General features: G+C 43.8%; 1 protein-coding gene across 2 annotated transcripts in view; it reads left to right on the top strand.

Annotated features, from left to right (window-relative positions):
* The window catches only part of DZANK1 (double zinc ribbon and ankyrin repeat domains 1), a gene marked incomplete at its 3' end in the record, with an annotated part of 74,040 nt that overhangs the window by 13,676 nt on the left and 43,616 nt on the right, over positions 1 to 16,748 (top strand). For both annotated transcript variants that reach the window (XM_082669841.1, XM_082669842.1), the window contains 4 exons: positions 407 to 503; positions 1,493 to 1,611; positions 6,908 to 6,993; positions 11,544 to 11,661. In XM_082669841.1, the coding sequence (XP_082525967.1) occupies positions 407 to 503; positions 1,493 to 1,611; positions 6,908 to 6,993; positions 11,544 to 11,661 (420 nt within the window). The remainder of the gene's footprint in view (positions 1 to 406; positions 504 to 1,492; positions 1,612 to 6,907; positions 6,994 to 11,543; positions 11,662 to 16,748) is intronic.

Raw genomic sequence — 16,748 nt, 5'->3', positions numbered from 1 at the left:
AGAAGCGTGTTTATGTTTCAGGGCCGTGTGTGGGCAGGTAGTGGACAGAAGTACTGTGTTAGCCTGACCCCAACCTGTCTTTGCCCCCTGGGTCTGGTGGTCCCTCTGTTACTACTCTGACTCCCATGATGGTGACATCCTGCCTGTATATGCTGCCACCTGCTTCCGGTCTTGGCCACTCAAACTGGTGGGGCTTCCCAAGCAGACAAGCTGCCCACCAAGCAGCCCAGGTTCAAAGCTGTGTGTTTCCAGGGAAAGGTGAGACAGAGGTCACTTTGTGAAAACGACTGTAAGCCCTTTCCAGTGAGAAGTGCAGGCTATGTCACTGTCTCTACCATGGAACTTTTAATTTTCATATCTAAATGGGCAGAATCAAGGGATTGATGTGCAATCTCTTCCCTCCTAGGAACTGAAAAATGGATTGGTTGAATCAAAAGGGAGGAAGAAATATAAGAATGTTGAAAATAAACTGGGTTGGAATGTTAACCTTGGAAAGTTTCCAGGTATGACGTGACAGGACGAAGATAAGCTTTAATATTCTAAACCACCAAACAGGTTCAGTGCTTGTGTTCTTGTCTGCAGAAGGGTTGGATAAGAAACACTGGAACAATAAAGTAAGCTGTAATTTGACTTTTCATGCTGTCCTAGCCAACAGCTTAAGACCATGAGGGATAGTGCAGCTGTCCAGCAGAGTCAGATTTATCGATTCATTGCAACGTGGGAGACCACACACCAGAGGAACCATGGGATCTCATCAACCAAAGCACAGATAACAGTTATAGGGGGAAGGGTGGAGTTAGGATGAAATTTAAATGAAAGAAGAGTTTTGATAGGCTCAAGCGAAGCAGGGCTCGGTGTGAAATGGTCCCGAGGTATACCTCATGAGGTATGAGGTATGGACCCGGGAAGGGGACCGGGGTTCTGTTACCTTGGAACCAACAAAGATAAATGTGGAATGTGTTCAGAAACCTTTCTCTGAAGCTCTGCACCAGGGTGGAAATTGAAGCTGCCTCTCTATGTCAAAGTGACTTGGGTTCTCCAGGCAAGAGTTGGATGTTTCATTCTTACTGATAAGATTTCAAATAGCAAAATTTCTGATAATCTGATTTTAGGGAACAAGGTTTCTTGGCAAGTAAGAAACAGTAGTCGCTCAAAGTGGGGGCTGTTACGACATGTTACAGCTGCAGTGTGTCCTTGGGACACATGATGTTTCCTGCTAACCTTGCAACTGGATTTATCCATTTTCCCGGCCTGGTGTGGAATGTTGCGGAATGTCGCAGGGCAGGTTTTAGTTTTCTCAGTCTGGGCTAATTCTTTTCTTTATTGCTATTAATTTAACTGAGTGGGAGCTTCTTTGTATAATTCTACTTTAGAGAAAAAATGTGACAACAGTGGTCCCTTATTAAAAGGTTCCTAACTATGAAGACACAGTTGCATGAATGCATATATAATTATAGATATTCACAGAATGATGTTTTTGATAAAATCGTAGACGTGGGTGAAAGAACTGACCCTAAAACTTTGAAAGATCTTCGGTTCTCAGAAAGCCCACGGGAAACCCCAGCTTTCCGTGAAGAATCAGGCTCTCGACCAGCCACCCAGCAGCCCCAGGTAACTTCTAAAGACAATCTTTAGGGTACTAAATGCCTACTGTGGTTTTTTTGTTTTTTTTTTTAATGAATGAATTAGTTTATTTTTGGCTGCGTTGGGTCTTTGTTGCTGCGCGCGGGCTTTCTCTAGTTGTGGCGAGCAGGGGCTACTCTTCATTGCGGTGCCTGGTTTTCTCATTGCAGTGGCTTCTCTTGTTGCAGAGCACAGGCTCAGTAGTTGTGGTGCATGGGCTTAGTTGCTCCGCGGCATGTGGGATCTTCCCGGACCAGGGCTCGAACCCATGTCCCCTGCATTGGCAGGCGGGTTCTTAACCACTGCGCCACCAGGGAAGCCCCCCCTACTGTGTTTTTAATGCTTCCCATGAAATACTTTAAGGAAGTATCCCTGCCTTGTCACCACATGCCAGGCACTGTTCCAAAGCTGGGAATACCTGGTTGAACAAGAAAGGCCCCTGTACTCATGGAGCTCACATTTTATCGGGGGTGGGGGCAGGCAGATAATAAACATGTGAATAATCACACAAAAAATTAAGAATAGTGATGTGTCATGAAAAAGATAGAGCTGGATAATGGGATGGAGCAGTGGTTCTCCAAGTGTGGTCCCCAGACTGATACCGTCAGCATCATGTGGGAGCTCATCAGAAATGCAGACCCCTCAGGCCCCACCCCAGACCTACGGAGTCAGGGCCTCTGGGGGTGGGCCTGATCATCTGTTTTAATTGGCCCTTCTTCTGAGATACACTCAAATTTGAGAACCCCTGGGACAGAGAGTGCACATGGAGGAAGAACAGTGTTCTAATTCAAGGGGATAAGAGAGGCCCCCCCCCCCCGGAAAGGTGACATTTTAATGGAATCTTCAAGATGAACAGAAGCCAGCCCTGCAAAGGTCTTGGCAGAGTAACGTCAAGTTCATTAAAGTGAGGGATCACAGGGAGGCGGTGAGGATGGAGCGTGGGGAGCGGGGTGGGAGGTGGGGTGCGGGGGGCCAGCAGGGCTGCAGCTCAGAACACTGTGCTGCTCCCACGTGGCTGCCCCTCAGAGTCGCCTGAGGTCCTTCAAACCACAGCCTCAGAAATTCTGCCTTCGTTGGTCTGGTGTCAGGTTTGGGCATGGTTTTATCTTTTTAAAATTCACCCATAAGTGATTCTAATTGGCAGGCTTGGGTGGGAATCCCAGATACTAGGATGAGTCCCATTGTGAGAAGTTCGGATTTTCTTCTGATTGTAAAGGGAATCCATTTGGAGGGTAAGGCACAATCTCATTGACATTTACAAGTTTTCTCTAGGGCCACGGTGTGGAGAGTAGGCTGTACAGGCATGAGAGGAATATCGCTTATGAGGCTTTTTGCTCCACGTGAGAGGTGATGGCAGCTTGTGCCCAGGTTGTGGAAGTGCTGAGACAGGAGGCGGCGTTCTGAAGGTCGGGCTGGAGGGTTTGGCTGCGGGATCAGGCAGATGGGATCAGGGAAAGGGAGGAGCCAAGGATGGCTCTCAGGGTTCTGGCCTGAGCGTCTGCAGATGATGGTACCATTAGCATCTGGAGATGATGGTACCATTTGTTGGGATGAGGAAGACCAGGGAGGAGCAGGTGCTTGGGACGCATCAGACATCCAAGTGGAGGTGTTAAGTAGACTGTTGGATATGCAGGTTCAAACTCAGGGGAAGGGTCAGGACTGGAGATATATATTTAGAAATGTTCAATATCTATTGTAGACGGTATTTAAAGCTTGGGGCTAAGTGAGATCACCTGCCGGGGTGCACAGAAAGTGAAGAGAAGATGGCACAGACAAAATTCTTGACTTAGAGGTTGAACAGAGGAGGAAGAGCCTAAGAAGTAAGAAGAAAGTAAAAAAAAAAAAAAAAGTGTGGTGCCGTAGAAGCCAAGAAAAGAAAGGGTTTCAAGGAGAAGGCAGTGGCCATCTATGCGAATGTGACTGCGCATTCGAATTGGGCAAAGATGGGGACTTGCGCTTCGGATCTGACAAGATAGACGTGGTTTACAACCTCAGTAAAAGCCACGTTAATACGTTCTTACTGTGTGACTCAAGAAAGATGCCCTTATACTAGTTGTCTTCTACAACTACTATAGCACTTTGATTTTTCAGTGTTTATAAGATTCCATTTAGACTTTTGGCATCTGAGGGCACCCCAGGACACTTTGCTCTCTTCCTCCAATTCTGAGCGCCAGGTAGAGCCTTCCTGGAGTCACATTTTCTATCCAACCACAACCGCTTCTTGTGTGCCCATGATTCAAGGCTGCTCACATTAATCATCAAGTATAAGGGAGGTCAGAAGCATGAGTCCCAAACCTGGCTGCCCATCACAGCCACCTGGGGGGAATTTTAAGTATGTATACAGATTGCCAGCTCCCTGCTCTTGCAGTACTCCTAGGTAGTCTAAGTCCATAAGCCTGAGACGGAGGCTGTGGATGACTGATGGTCAACCCAATCTGAGAACCACCAGCCTGGAAGACCAATTATCCTGATCCCGAGGTCCACCTCCTTCCTTCCTTTCCAGTCTCCAGTGCTGCGGTATAACTCAGCCTGACCTCCTGGGTTCTTTCATCTGCCCACCCACTGTATTTTCTGGAGGACCCCAAAGCCCAGGCCAGAGGACTACAGACTTAGTAAGGCCTGCCTGTAAACCCCACTAAACAAAAGGATAGCCATGCCTGCAATAGAAGATTGCCCTTCCCAGTCTTCTGGGAAGAATGCTGACCTGGTTTCCAAATGGACTACTGAGCAGACACGACTCCTACGAGCAGTGTTTGCCACTGTACCCAAAGAAGAATACCGCTTTTGAGATGAAACAACATCATGCTGAAGAATGAATGGTATATGACAAAACATATTCATAACTATTTTCAGAAAAAGTCTATGTGTCCATAATTATCTGTAATGTGTCTAGAAAGAATTACTTCCTTTGTGCATGAGTATTTGGATTTCCTTGCCCACCTACTAATTTAAGAGTTGTTTCCAAGGAAAAGATAGAATAAAGATCCCAAGATTCAGATTTCCCAAAAAATAGGAACATGGGGACACATTTGGGGAATTTGACTAGAGTTCCAAGGACAAAGGAGACCAAAAAAGGACCACAAAACTTTTATCTTCCGCTCTTTTTCTTCATATGGTAAGAGATTCTTCTCAATATTCTAGCTCAGTCCTAACTGAAGCTTACTTCAGCAAACATCAGCGTTAAGGATGCTGGTGGTTGTTGCAACAGGTCAATCACCAGGGAGACAGGTGTCTCTGAGCCGAGCCTCTGGCTGGGGGACACCAGGGGGCGCCATCAGGGGTGAGGTCACCATCGGGGCAAGGCAGCCAAGTAGCCGTGCGTTACAGCCTGGGCAGAAGGTAGATGACAGCTGACGCCTGGCTTTAGTGTCAGGGCCCAGAGCTGTGGGTTCTCTGGAACCCATACGTGGAGTGAAAGTCCAGCTGGCCACTGACGAGAAGGCCAGCAGGCTCAGCGCTGCCACATCTGAGGAATTTGCAAGAGAAACCCACACCTGCACCTTTCTGTGTTATAACAGAATTTAAAATTTTAACAATCAAATTAAATTTTTTAAAGACACTTGTATTTCTTTTTTTAAAATAAATTTATTTATTTAATTAATTTATTTATGGCTGCGTTGGGTCTTCTTTGCTGCACGCAGGCTTTCTCTAGTTGCGGCAAGTGGGGGCTACTCTTGGTTGCGGTGCGTGGGCTTCTCATTGCGGTGGCTTCTCTTGTTGCGGAGCACGGGCTCTAGGCGTGCTGGCTTCAGGAGAGAGTCCAGATTAAGGGAGACAGAAAAGACATGACCACTAAGAGCAAAGTGTGATACTGGACTAGACCCTAGTCCAGGAGGAAATTATAGCTGGGAAGGCCATTGCCGGTACGACTAACGGAATGTGAACAAAGATATGTGGATTAGATGCTAGTATTGTATCACTGCTGACTTTTCTGGTTTTGATGTTTGCACTGTTGTGTAGGAGGACGCCCCTGTTCTTGGGAAATGCTGTAGTGTTTGTGGGGGCGAGGAGGGGAGTCATGCTGCAGGTTATTCTCACGCTTCCGAGAGACAATGGAGCACCTGGGGCAAAATGTCAACACGAACAAAGGAGTTAGTTGTACTATCCCTGCACCTTTTCTCTATGTTGGAAATTATATCAGAAGAAAATGTTACAAAAATAAAATAAAATGGGGATAATGTTGCCCATTGACCTTAGGAGGTCACTGTGAAATGTGCCAGGCACGTTTTCCTACTCTCAGACCCTCCATAAGTGTTAGCTTCTCTCCCTCAGCCGTCCTTTCTGTTCCCTTCCCCTGCCACTCCGACCCCTGGACCATATCCGACAACCAGGATGGGCCATCACTGCCCTGCCTGTGTCTTCACACGTGGGTTTCCTCTACTTGGAATTCCCTTTGTCCTTCTGTCTACTTAACAAACTGTTCTTTACTTTCCCGGGCCCAGCTCAGATATTACAGCCCTGGGCAGCCCTTCTGCCCGAGCAGGTGAATGGGATCGTAACCTCCCCAGGTTCTCGTGGGACTCAACACAGATGTGTTATGACACTGAGCCCATGTGTTTCAGTACTTTGTATGTACACCAGTTCAGCTCCTTGAGGGCAGGGACTATGTAATGTTTATCTTTGTCCCCCAACCCTGCATCAAATACGGTGCCTGGTACAAAGAGGTTGCTCAAATTAAAATGTATCTAAGTGAGTTAAATGTTTCTGGATAACAGCAGATGAGTTCTCTCAGGTGAGTCCCTTTCCTAGGGGTTTAATCTTTGAGAAATATGGATGCTCACTTGGGTTTCTAAATTCTGAAATCTGGTCTGTCTGATGGTAATTCAGATCTCTTTTCTTGTAAACTCTTGTTTTTAATGAAATACATGTGTCTGATGATGAACATCACTTTAATTTTTTAATTAAAATTATTACTTAACAATTCATCATTACTTAAAACTTTCTCCATCATGGTTTTTTTTTTTTTTTTTTTTTTGCGGTACGCGGGCCTCTTACTGTTGTGGCCTCTCCCATTGCAGAGCACAGGCTCTGGATGCGCAGGCTCAGTGGCCATGGCTCACGGGTCCAGCCGCTGCGCGGCATGTGGGATCCTCCCGGACCGGGGCACGAACCCGTGTCCCCTGCATCGGCAGGCGGACTCTCAACCACTGCGCCACCAGGGAAGCCCCCACATCATGGTTTTTAAAAGATGGCTGCTGGATATGGTAGGACAAAGCACTGAAATGAGCTCTTAATGTAATTTTACTGTACTGTAGCATGATTTTATACATATTCTTAATTTTAGTTCCCTGGTTTTGCACATATAACTGGCCAGAAGAGTTTGACAAGCACAGAGATCATGAGGATTCAAAGGGAGACAGACTTCCTCAAGTAAGTATTGCATTCTCTTTACTGTTTCTTAAGTCCTGCTAAGACACAGTATGGTCAAAAAGAATTTGAGGATGGGACATAACAGTGGTATTTGCCCCAACTGTTTTTTATTAAATTTTTACAATATTTAAAGGTTCAAATGACATACAATAAACTGCACTTAAAGAGTACAATTGACATATACATATAATCTTGAAACTATCACCACAATCAAGAAAATGAACAAATCCATCACCTCCAAAAATGTCCTACATCGCACCCTTTTGAAATCCTCCCACATGTCCCTCCCCATCTCCAGGCAGCTGCTGGTATGCTTCTTGTCACTGCAGCTTAGTTTGCCTTTGATTCCGTATATAAATGGAATGATTCGGTATTTACTCCTTTGCCAGGCTTCTTTCACTCCACCTAAGTACTTTGAGGTTCACCCATGTCGTTGCACGCATCAGATGTTTATTTCTTTTTAATGCTGAGTAGTATTCCATTGTACGGATACATCACAGTGTGTTTATCCTATTTCCTATTGATGTACATCTAGGTTGTTTTCAGTTTGGGGCCATTACAGATAAAGCTGCTATGAACATGTGTATACAAGTTGTCCTGTGCATATATACTTTCATTTCCCTTAGGTGAATAGCTAGGAGTGGAATGGCTGGGTCATATGGTAGGCATATGTTTAACTTTTTAAGAAAACTGTGAAACTGTTTTCCTAAGAGGTTGTACCATTCTACATTCCCACCAGTAGTGTATGATGTATGAGAGTTCCAGTCCCCCTACATTTTCACTAACACTTTTATTTTTATTTTTGGCCATTCTAATGAGGTGGTAGTTGTGGTTTTAATTTGCATCTCCCTGGGGGTTGGGAGGGTGGGTGAAATAGGTGAAGGTGGCCAAAAGGCACACACTTTCAGTTGTAAAATAAATAAGTCCCGGGGATGTAACGTACAGCATGGTGATGATAGTTAATGATACTGTGTTGCATATTTGAAAGCTGCTAAGAGAGTAGATCTAAGAAGTTCTCAGCGCAAGAAAAAACATTCTGTAACTATGTATGGTGACAGATGTTAACTAGACATTGTGGTGATCATTTTGCAGTATATACAATTACTGAATCATTCTGTTGTACCCCTGAAACTATACAATGTTGTATTATTTAAGTCTTCTCTGTCTTTACTGATTTTGTCTATTGTTTTATCAATTATTGAGAAAATTATGCTGAAATCTGTGACTATAATTATGAATTTGTCTACTTGTCCTTGTATTTCTATCGGCTCTTGCTTTATGTACTTTGAAGCTCTATTATTAAATATATAAACCTCTTGGAATCTTATGTCCTGTTGCTGAATTGACCCCTGTATCATTACAGAATAGCTTTTTTTTAAAAAATTAATTTTTATTGGAGTAGAGTTGATTTACAATGTTGTGTTAGTTTCTGCTGTACAGCAAAGTGAATCAGCCACACGTATACATATATCCACTCTTTATTGGGTTCTATTCCCATACAGGTCATTACAGAGTATTGAGTAGAGTTCCCTGTGCTATACAGTAGGTTCTTATTAGGTATATACTTTAAATAATAGTAGTCTGTATGTGTCAATCCCAATCTCCCAATTTATCCCTCCTCCCCCCTAAAATAACCTTTTTTAACCCTGATAATATTTTTTGCTCAGAAATCAAATTTGTCTGATATTAAAATAGCCATTACTGCTTTCTTTTGATTAGTATTTGCATGATGTATCTTTTTTCATCCTTTTAGTTTTAATCTATTTGTGTTTCTCTATTTAAAGTTGGTTTCTTTTAAACAGCATATATAATCAGGTCTTGCTTTTAAAAAATCTAACAATCTCTGCACTTTAATTGGGCTGTTGAGAGTATTTATATTTATTCTGATTATTGATATGTTTGAATTTGTCAGCTGTCATGCTATTTGTTTTCTGTTTGTCTTATCTATTCTTTGTTGCCTCCCCCTTTTTTTGGCTTACTTTTGGATTAATTGGGTATGTTTTATTTTATTTTGTATCCTTTGTTGGCTTATTAGCTATAAGTTTTCTTCTTAGTGGTTGCTTTAGGGTTTATAGCACACATTTTTTTGTGTGTGTGTGTGGTATGCAGGCCTCTCACTGTTGTGGCCTCTCCTGTTGCGGAGCACAGGCTCCGGACGCACAGGCTCAGCAGCCATGGCTCACGGGCCCAGCCGCTCCACGGCATGTGGGATCTTCCTGGACCGGGGCACGAACCCGTGTCCCCCGCATCGGCAGGCGGACTCTCAACCACTGCGCCACCAGGGAAGCCCTATAGCACACATTTTTCACTTATTACAGTCTGTCTTCAAGTAGTATCATGCCACTTCATTTATAGCCTAAGAACCTCATGACAGTATACTTCCAATAACTGGGTAACTACAGCCTTTGTGCTCTTGTGGTCATTTATTTTACTTCTACAAATATTATGAACCCCACAATACATTATTACTTTTATTTGACATAATCAGTTATTTTTTTACAGTCCTTTATACTTCTATTGTGGTAAAATATACATAAATAAAATTTACCATTTTAACAATGTTTAAGTGTACAATTCAGTGCGTTAAGTACATTCACAGTGTTGGGCCACCATCACCACCGTCCATTTCCAGAACTTTTTCATCATCCCAAACAGAACTCAGCTCCCATTAAACAATAACTCCCCATCCCCCTATCCCTCCAGCGCCTGGTAATCTCTGTTATATTTTCTGTTTCTATGAATTTGCCTGTTCTAGTAACTTCATGTAAGTGGAATCAGACAATACTTAACCTTTTGTGTCTTATTTCACTAGCATAATATTTTCAAGATTCATCCATGTTGTAGCATGTATCAGAATTTCATTCCATATTAAAGGTAAAAAACATTCCATTGTATATATATATACTGCATTTCATTTATCCATTCATCTGTTGATAGACATTTGAATTGTTTCCACCTTTTGACTATTGTGAATAATGCTGCTATAAACATTGGTGTACAAGTATCTCTTTGAGTCCCTACTTTCAATTCTTTGGGGTATTTACCTAGAACTGAAATTTTTAGATTATGTGGTAATTTTATGTCTAACTTTTTGAGGAACTGCTAAACTGTTTTCCACAGCAGCTGCATACTTTACTTTCTCACCAGAAATGTTCAAGGGTTTCAGTTTCTCCACATCCTCACCAATACTTATTTTCTGTTTTTCTAATAATCATCCTAACAGGTGTAAAGTAGTATTTCATTGTGGTTTCGATTTGCATTTCCCTAGTGGCAAGTGATGTTGGGCATCTTCTTTGGAGTAATGTCTATTCAAGTCCTTCGCCCATTTTTGAATTGGGTTGTTTGTTTTTTGTTGTTAGTTGCAAGAATATTTTATATATCTTGGATATTAATCCCTTATCAGATATATGATTGATAAATATTTTCTCCCATCTGTAGTTTGTCTTTTCAGTCTTGATAGTATTTTTTGATATTCAAATTTTTATGAAGTTCAATTTATCTATTTTTTTTGTTGCCTGTGCTTTTGGGATCACATCCAAGAAATCATGGCCAAATCCAGTGTCATGAAGCTTTTTTCTTATGTGTCCTTCTGGGAGATTTATAAATTTACCTCCTACATTTAGGTCCTTGGTCCATTTTGTATTAGTTTTTGTATGTGGCATGAGGTATCAATCAGTCCAACCTCATTCTTTTTCATGTCACTATCCGGTTTGCCCAGCACCATTGTTGAAAAGACTATCCTTTCCCCAAGTGGACTCAACTACAAAGGCTGGTGATTGTTGAGAGGCCATGGTAGAGACTGGTGCAGGCTACCAAGCCATCCAGTGCACCGTATGCAAACGTCATAGATGCTGAGCAGTTCAGATAGGTCACAGGATCGAGCAGTGTTATTCACAGGGAAGCCCAGTTCCTGGAGTCCTTTCACTTTAGCTGATATCCAGAACGAGGTAGGTGGGTGAGGGCTGAAGGATGGGACCCAGCCGCCTGGGAAATGGGGCCAGACGTTGCTGGGGCAGAGCCTCGGACTCCACCCAGGTGAGTGAAGACAGAGGCAGGGCCTGACTGACAGTGACTCTGAGTGCCAGGTGAGAGGACCTCTCGCTGAGGCTGGGCTCAGTGCTTAGATGGGGAGTCAGCAAAGTGCGGCGTGGACATTCCCGGAATTCCCATGTCTCACCCTCACGCACGCCAGATCCAAGGTGATGGGACGACTGGGGCCCCACTTGGGAAGTGGGGTCAAAGGCGGCTGATAAACTGCCACCGCGGCCGGGAAGTGAGATGGACCTGGCCTTCAGGTGAAGGGCACCATGAGTCCAAGCTGTACGGCCACTTGGTAATAAAATGACTAGACAAGCATCTCCCGTCTTGAACTTGTTCCATAGGCTTTGAGTGTGTTCTGCTTTCTATTTTATTCATTTAAATAAATTCACTTAATTCACTTAAATAAATTCATTTATTTATTTAAGTTTGAATGCTTGTCAAGATTGACACTTGACTTCTCAACGTGCACTCCTCAGAACATGGCCAGTCAGGACCCTCTTCTGTTGCAGGTGTGCCCACTGCCTTGTGCCCCGCCCGTCTGACCCCTTTGCCCGCTACTGTCTAGAATGTGGCTCTTCTGTCCCGCCCATATTTGGCTGTCGTCTCCCACCCCCAGAAGGAGCTCAGGTGAGCAGCAGAATCCTTAAAACCTTCTTCCATTGGTTTATCTGATCTTTGTGTGCAGCAGGAGCAGAGTACCTGGCACGCGTGAACCACAAACAGAAATACTTGTTGAAAAAATTACTAGCAAGTGAATCTTGTACTATCCAGACTGCTACTTAGGAATGAAAAGCTTGTTTGTGATGCCATTTCTTTTGTGTGGCCTTGAAGAAGCGTAGGCTCAGAAAAAGACTGAACTCTTTTTATTTCAATGATTCACATATGGATAAGTACATGTTTCCTACTTATGTGATATTTCTGTTCATAACCTGGGGACAATAAGGAAATATATTCTAGAAATAAATGACCAGGAGTACTAATTACAAGTCTGTATATCCATAGGATACTTCATTCTGTCCAAAGAAGCTGTTTATATAGGCTATAGATTGATCAGTATATCTAAATTAAAAAGTTCTGGCTAAGTGTAGATAATAATTGATATTATCCTACCATTAAGTCTGTAGTTAGTTAGAAAACGTACTTGGCTTACTACAAATCAAAACCTTCACCAAAATGTGTTCATCTTTTATGCACGTGATACTTTGGGGGTTTTTTGGACTAAGGTTTACAAAATGATATAAAAGGATCTGTGAAATTGACTGAAAATGACCATTTAAAAAAGATAGTCACTGAGAAAAAGTCACTATTCAATAAATTCAGAGTCCAGAGTTTTAGGATTGAGTTATGCATTTAAGCAAGTGGCCAGATACTAAATGGATACACTGTAGAAGTCACTTTACTTCCATGATATATTTTGAACTCCTCGTAAAAGATGGGACAGCAAATAAAACATGAACAGGTCTCATTGGTTTGAATTTTCCCTGCTTATATTTATGGGTGCAATGTCAAAGTTATTTTTTACTGACCTGCAAACAGATTTTCAAGACTTTCTTTGTTATTACAGGGAGAAAAGTTTATCAGGGATTATAAATTTCAAAATGATGACATTTGCAACATCTATACTGCCTGTAAATGATATTTATTAACGTGCTCTAATGTATAAAAAGCTTTGTAATTTGACCTATTGAGTTCTTATTGTGTCCTGCTCTCAGCTGGGTTTCTGGTACTCAAAGGGGCGATCCTACTCCTAGGATCCCAGACCCAAGCCACTCAGGGTCTCATTAGAGAGATGCAGAGGGGTGCCTCTTCATCCTGCCTTGTGGATTTCTCCGTAGCCAGCTGGTTGATGTTAATTTTTGTCAGTAGAGGCCCATTGCTGGGAGGCACACTGCAGGAGAAAGGGCTCGACTGCTCTTCCTGTTTCTGCTGTGCTTCCCTCTCCCCGTGCTCTGACGGTGCTCAGATAACCTGCAGGACACCTGGTTGTGCTGAACCCCGGTGAACTGCATGGCATCTCGTGAACAGCTTCTCAGTGGGCTCCGCGGGTACCCAGCCAGCTTCCAGAAAGTCTCTCAGGCATGCCAGGGGGCAGTTTCCCAGCACATTTCATCAGCAGCCTGCACGTGGCTTCCCAGCATGTCCTGCCAGCTCCCCAGGGGGAGAGTCCTCATGAGTTTCATAGGATCCCGCTTGCTCTGGGGCCAGCTCTGGTCTGTGTCACCCCAGTGAACTTCTCTGCCATCCAGTGGGTGGCAGCCACACCCAGTTCAGTAAGTGCCTCTTCCAGACCGGATCCTCTTCAGGTCCCTGCCTCAGCCGGAGCAGCAGTGGCTCTCCCCATCCTGGGTAGTCCTGTATCCTTTCGAGTTCGCTTTACCCACTAGCAGTTAGTCCTCTGTTATTAGTTAATAACTATTTATATTAAACTTTCCCTGTTTAAATTACCCTGAGCTTTCTGTCTCCTGACTTGACTTTGACTGATACAGAGTTGGTACCAGGAGCGGCCCCAGGAACTAGACCTGCTAAGAAGGGGTTTGGTCCTTCCCTTTGCTTGGGGGCAGCGCTGAGCTCCTTGCCCATGGGAAACAGGATGCTATCAATTCATAGCATGAAGCGGCATCACGAGAAGTCAAGCTACCACACGGGCCTGGTAGTGAGGAAGCATCACCTGAAACAAGCCTCTGGGGTGGCCAGGTGGCCGCTGCACTTGACGGTTGTGGTAGCAGTGATGATACCAGCCAGGGCTGTGGACAGTCCTCCTGAGCACCTGGGAGCATCACAGGAACCGACAAGCTCAGGACCTTTCACTCATAATCCAAGAACCAGAGTGCCCCTATGACAGCCCCAAAAGAACCTATTTCTTGTAGCTCCAGGGATTTGCTGCTGAAAGCAAACACAAACTTTAGTTGGATATGTTGGTGAGTTATACCATAAGCTGAATTCACTTTATCACCACATTTCTTTTGTGAAAGTTCGGGTATGTATTGGGACAGAACAGGATCCTGAAACTGGGAATGGAGATGTTGGCTTGGACCCAGATGAAATGCACATTCTTTTTTTTTTTTTTTTTTTTTGCGGTTCACGGGCCTCTCACTGCTGTGGCCTCTCCCATTGCGGAGCACAGGCTCCGGACGCGCAGGCTCAGCGGCCATGGCTCACGGGCCCAGCCGCTCCGCGGCATGTGGGATCTTCCCAGACCGGGGCACGAACCCGCCCCTGCATTGGCAGGTGGACTCTCAACCACTGCGCCACCAGGGAAGTCCGAAACGCACATTCTTGATTCCCTAAATTACTCTGCCAGTGGATGAGCTGGCCCTCCTGTCTGAGGATGCTAGCCTTCCTTTCCTTGAAATCTCTGTGATAACCTCGCCTGGGGCAGTGGCTTTGAAAGGGGATGTGTATTCTCATCAAGACTCACCGTAGCCATCCTGTAGCATGACTACGGTCCAATCCCAGCTGCTCTAGAGGGACAGGTGTACTCTGTGATCCAGGACAAAAAGCTTACACATGAAAAGAAGAGCACAATTTTGCTAACGTGTATTGGCAGAATCTTGGGGGACAAGTCTGGGAGTGGATTTTAAATGAGGGCAGAATATAACACTAAGTTGGGCCAAATTCGCTGATATACATGCCTCTTTTATAGATCCTGGATTGATTTTAATATGTTAGCTAATGAAGCTGGCGGTGACTCCAGCTGCTTTTGGGGTTGGCTGACTAAAACTTGGACTCAGTAGTAGCCTATGGTCAGTGAGACTCGATGCTAAGTCTTTCCTGATATCATGTTGGAGTAGGTTTGTCAGGTTTGTCCTGTGTGCCCCCAACTCTCACCTGCATTTCACAAGAAGGCCCAGAAGACATGTCCTTCAATAAGGCATAGAGTTAGGAATACGTATTAGTGAAAGGAGCGCCTGCATCCTTGAAAAGTTCCATGGCTGCTTTCCTTGGAGGCCAGACATGATCATGGGTGATGCCACTCTTGAGATGGGCTCCCTGATTTCAGGGAGCTAGCAGGATTCCAGAGGTCAAGTGGCAGCACTTAACTGCCAAAGACAAGGTGGGCACATCTACCGTAAAAGGCCGCAGCAACATATCAGTAATCAGAATCTGATCGTGGTCTTCCTAAGAATGAAACAGATGGGCAGCCTACTAGTGTCTTGCTTGGTTTATATAATAGAAAAAAAAATCACATGTTTTGTAGCCAAATACGTGACTTGAGCCACCACAGTGGAACATCCAAGGGCGTCACCCAGTTTCAGGACTTAAGTCGATTCGCAAACCCACAGCTCCCTAACTGAAGGGCGGCTGGGTGTCCTTGAGGATGGACCCTGCATCATTGCAAGTACATGTCATAGGTCATCCTTGAAGCCTTTTCCAGAGGGACCTGTGCCTTGAGGAAGAGGAAATGCCTAAACCTTTGGGGGCTTACTAGATACTAGCTCTGAGTTGATGCTGATCCTTACAGTTCCAAAACGCCACTGTGGTCCACCAGTAAAAGTTGGGGCTTAGAGTCGTCAGGTGATGACAGATGGAGCCTTACCTTAAGGCTGACTCACAGTTTTCGCTTCATGTATTCTGGGGACTTGTTGTTATGTTCATGTACACTTATAATTGCTGTGTCTTCCTGATTTATTGACCCTTTCATCATCACAAAATGCCTCTCTTTGTCTCTAGGATCATTTCTTGTTTTTAAAGTCCTTTTTTCCTGATATTTATGCAGTCACTCTAGCTCCCTTACCCTTACTATTTCCATTATATACCTTTTTCTATACGTGTATTTTCAACCTATTTGTATCTTTGAATCTAGGTCATGTCTCTAGTCAGGCATACCTCTCGTTTTTTTATCCCATCTGACAGTCTCTGCCTTTTGAATGTGGTGTTATTGTCTATTCACATTTAATGTCTTTAATGATATGGTTGGATTTACATATGCTGTTTTGCTGTTTGTTTTCTATTTGTCTCACGTCTTTTTTGTTCCTCTGTTCCTCCTTTACTTCCTTCTTTTGTGTTAAATAAATAATTTTTAGTATGCCATTTTCATTCCTATGTTTCCTATTTTTTTTTACTATTTTAAAAAGTTCTTTTCTTTTTAAAAGTTATTTTCTAAGAGAACGCTAGAGATTACAACATACTCCTTAATTTCTCAAGTCTATTTCAGAATAATTTAATTTAAATCCAGTAATACACAGAAGCTTTGCTCCAATATATCTTCTTTTCCTCCCCTCAGAGACAATTTCTATTGACTGTTTGTTTCCCCTGAGTACTGGTCACACTTTCTTGTTTTTTGCACATCTCACAATTTTTTCTTGAATTTTGGACATTTTAGAGAGTATAATAAGTCTGGATTCTGACTTTTTCTCCTTGTGGTGTTGTTTTGGTTTTTTTGTTTGTTTACTTGGATTAACTCTTTCAAGCCTGTCTTCCCTGCAGTTTTCAGCCACTAATATCAGGATTTTCCCCTTGTTTTATTTATTTATTTATTTATTTATTTATTTATTTATTTATTTATTTATTTACTGTGGTACGCGGGCCTCTCACTGTTGTGGCCTCTCCCGTTGCGGAGCACAGGCTCCGGACGCGCAGGCTCAGCGGCCATGGCTCACGGGCCCAGCCACTCCGCGGCATGTGGGATCTTCCCAGACCGGGGCACGAACCTGTGTCCTCTGCATCGGCAGGTGGACTCTCAACCACCGCACCACCAGGGAAGCCCCCCTTGT

The sequence above is a fragment of the Grampus griseus genome (genome assembly GCF_964374135.1).
Source record: "Grampus griseus genome assembly, chromosome: 14".
Taxonomy (NCBI): Eukaryota; Metazoa; Chordata; class Mammalia; order Artiodactyla; family Delphinidae; genus Grampus; species Grampus griseus.
This window is presented reverse-complemented; position numbering and strand designations above follow the sequence as displayed.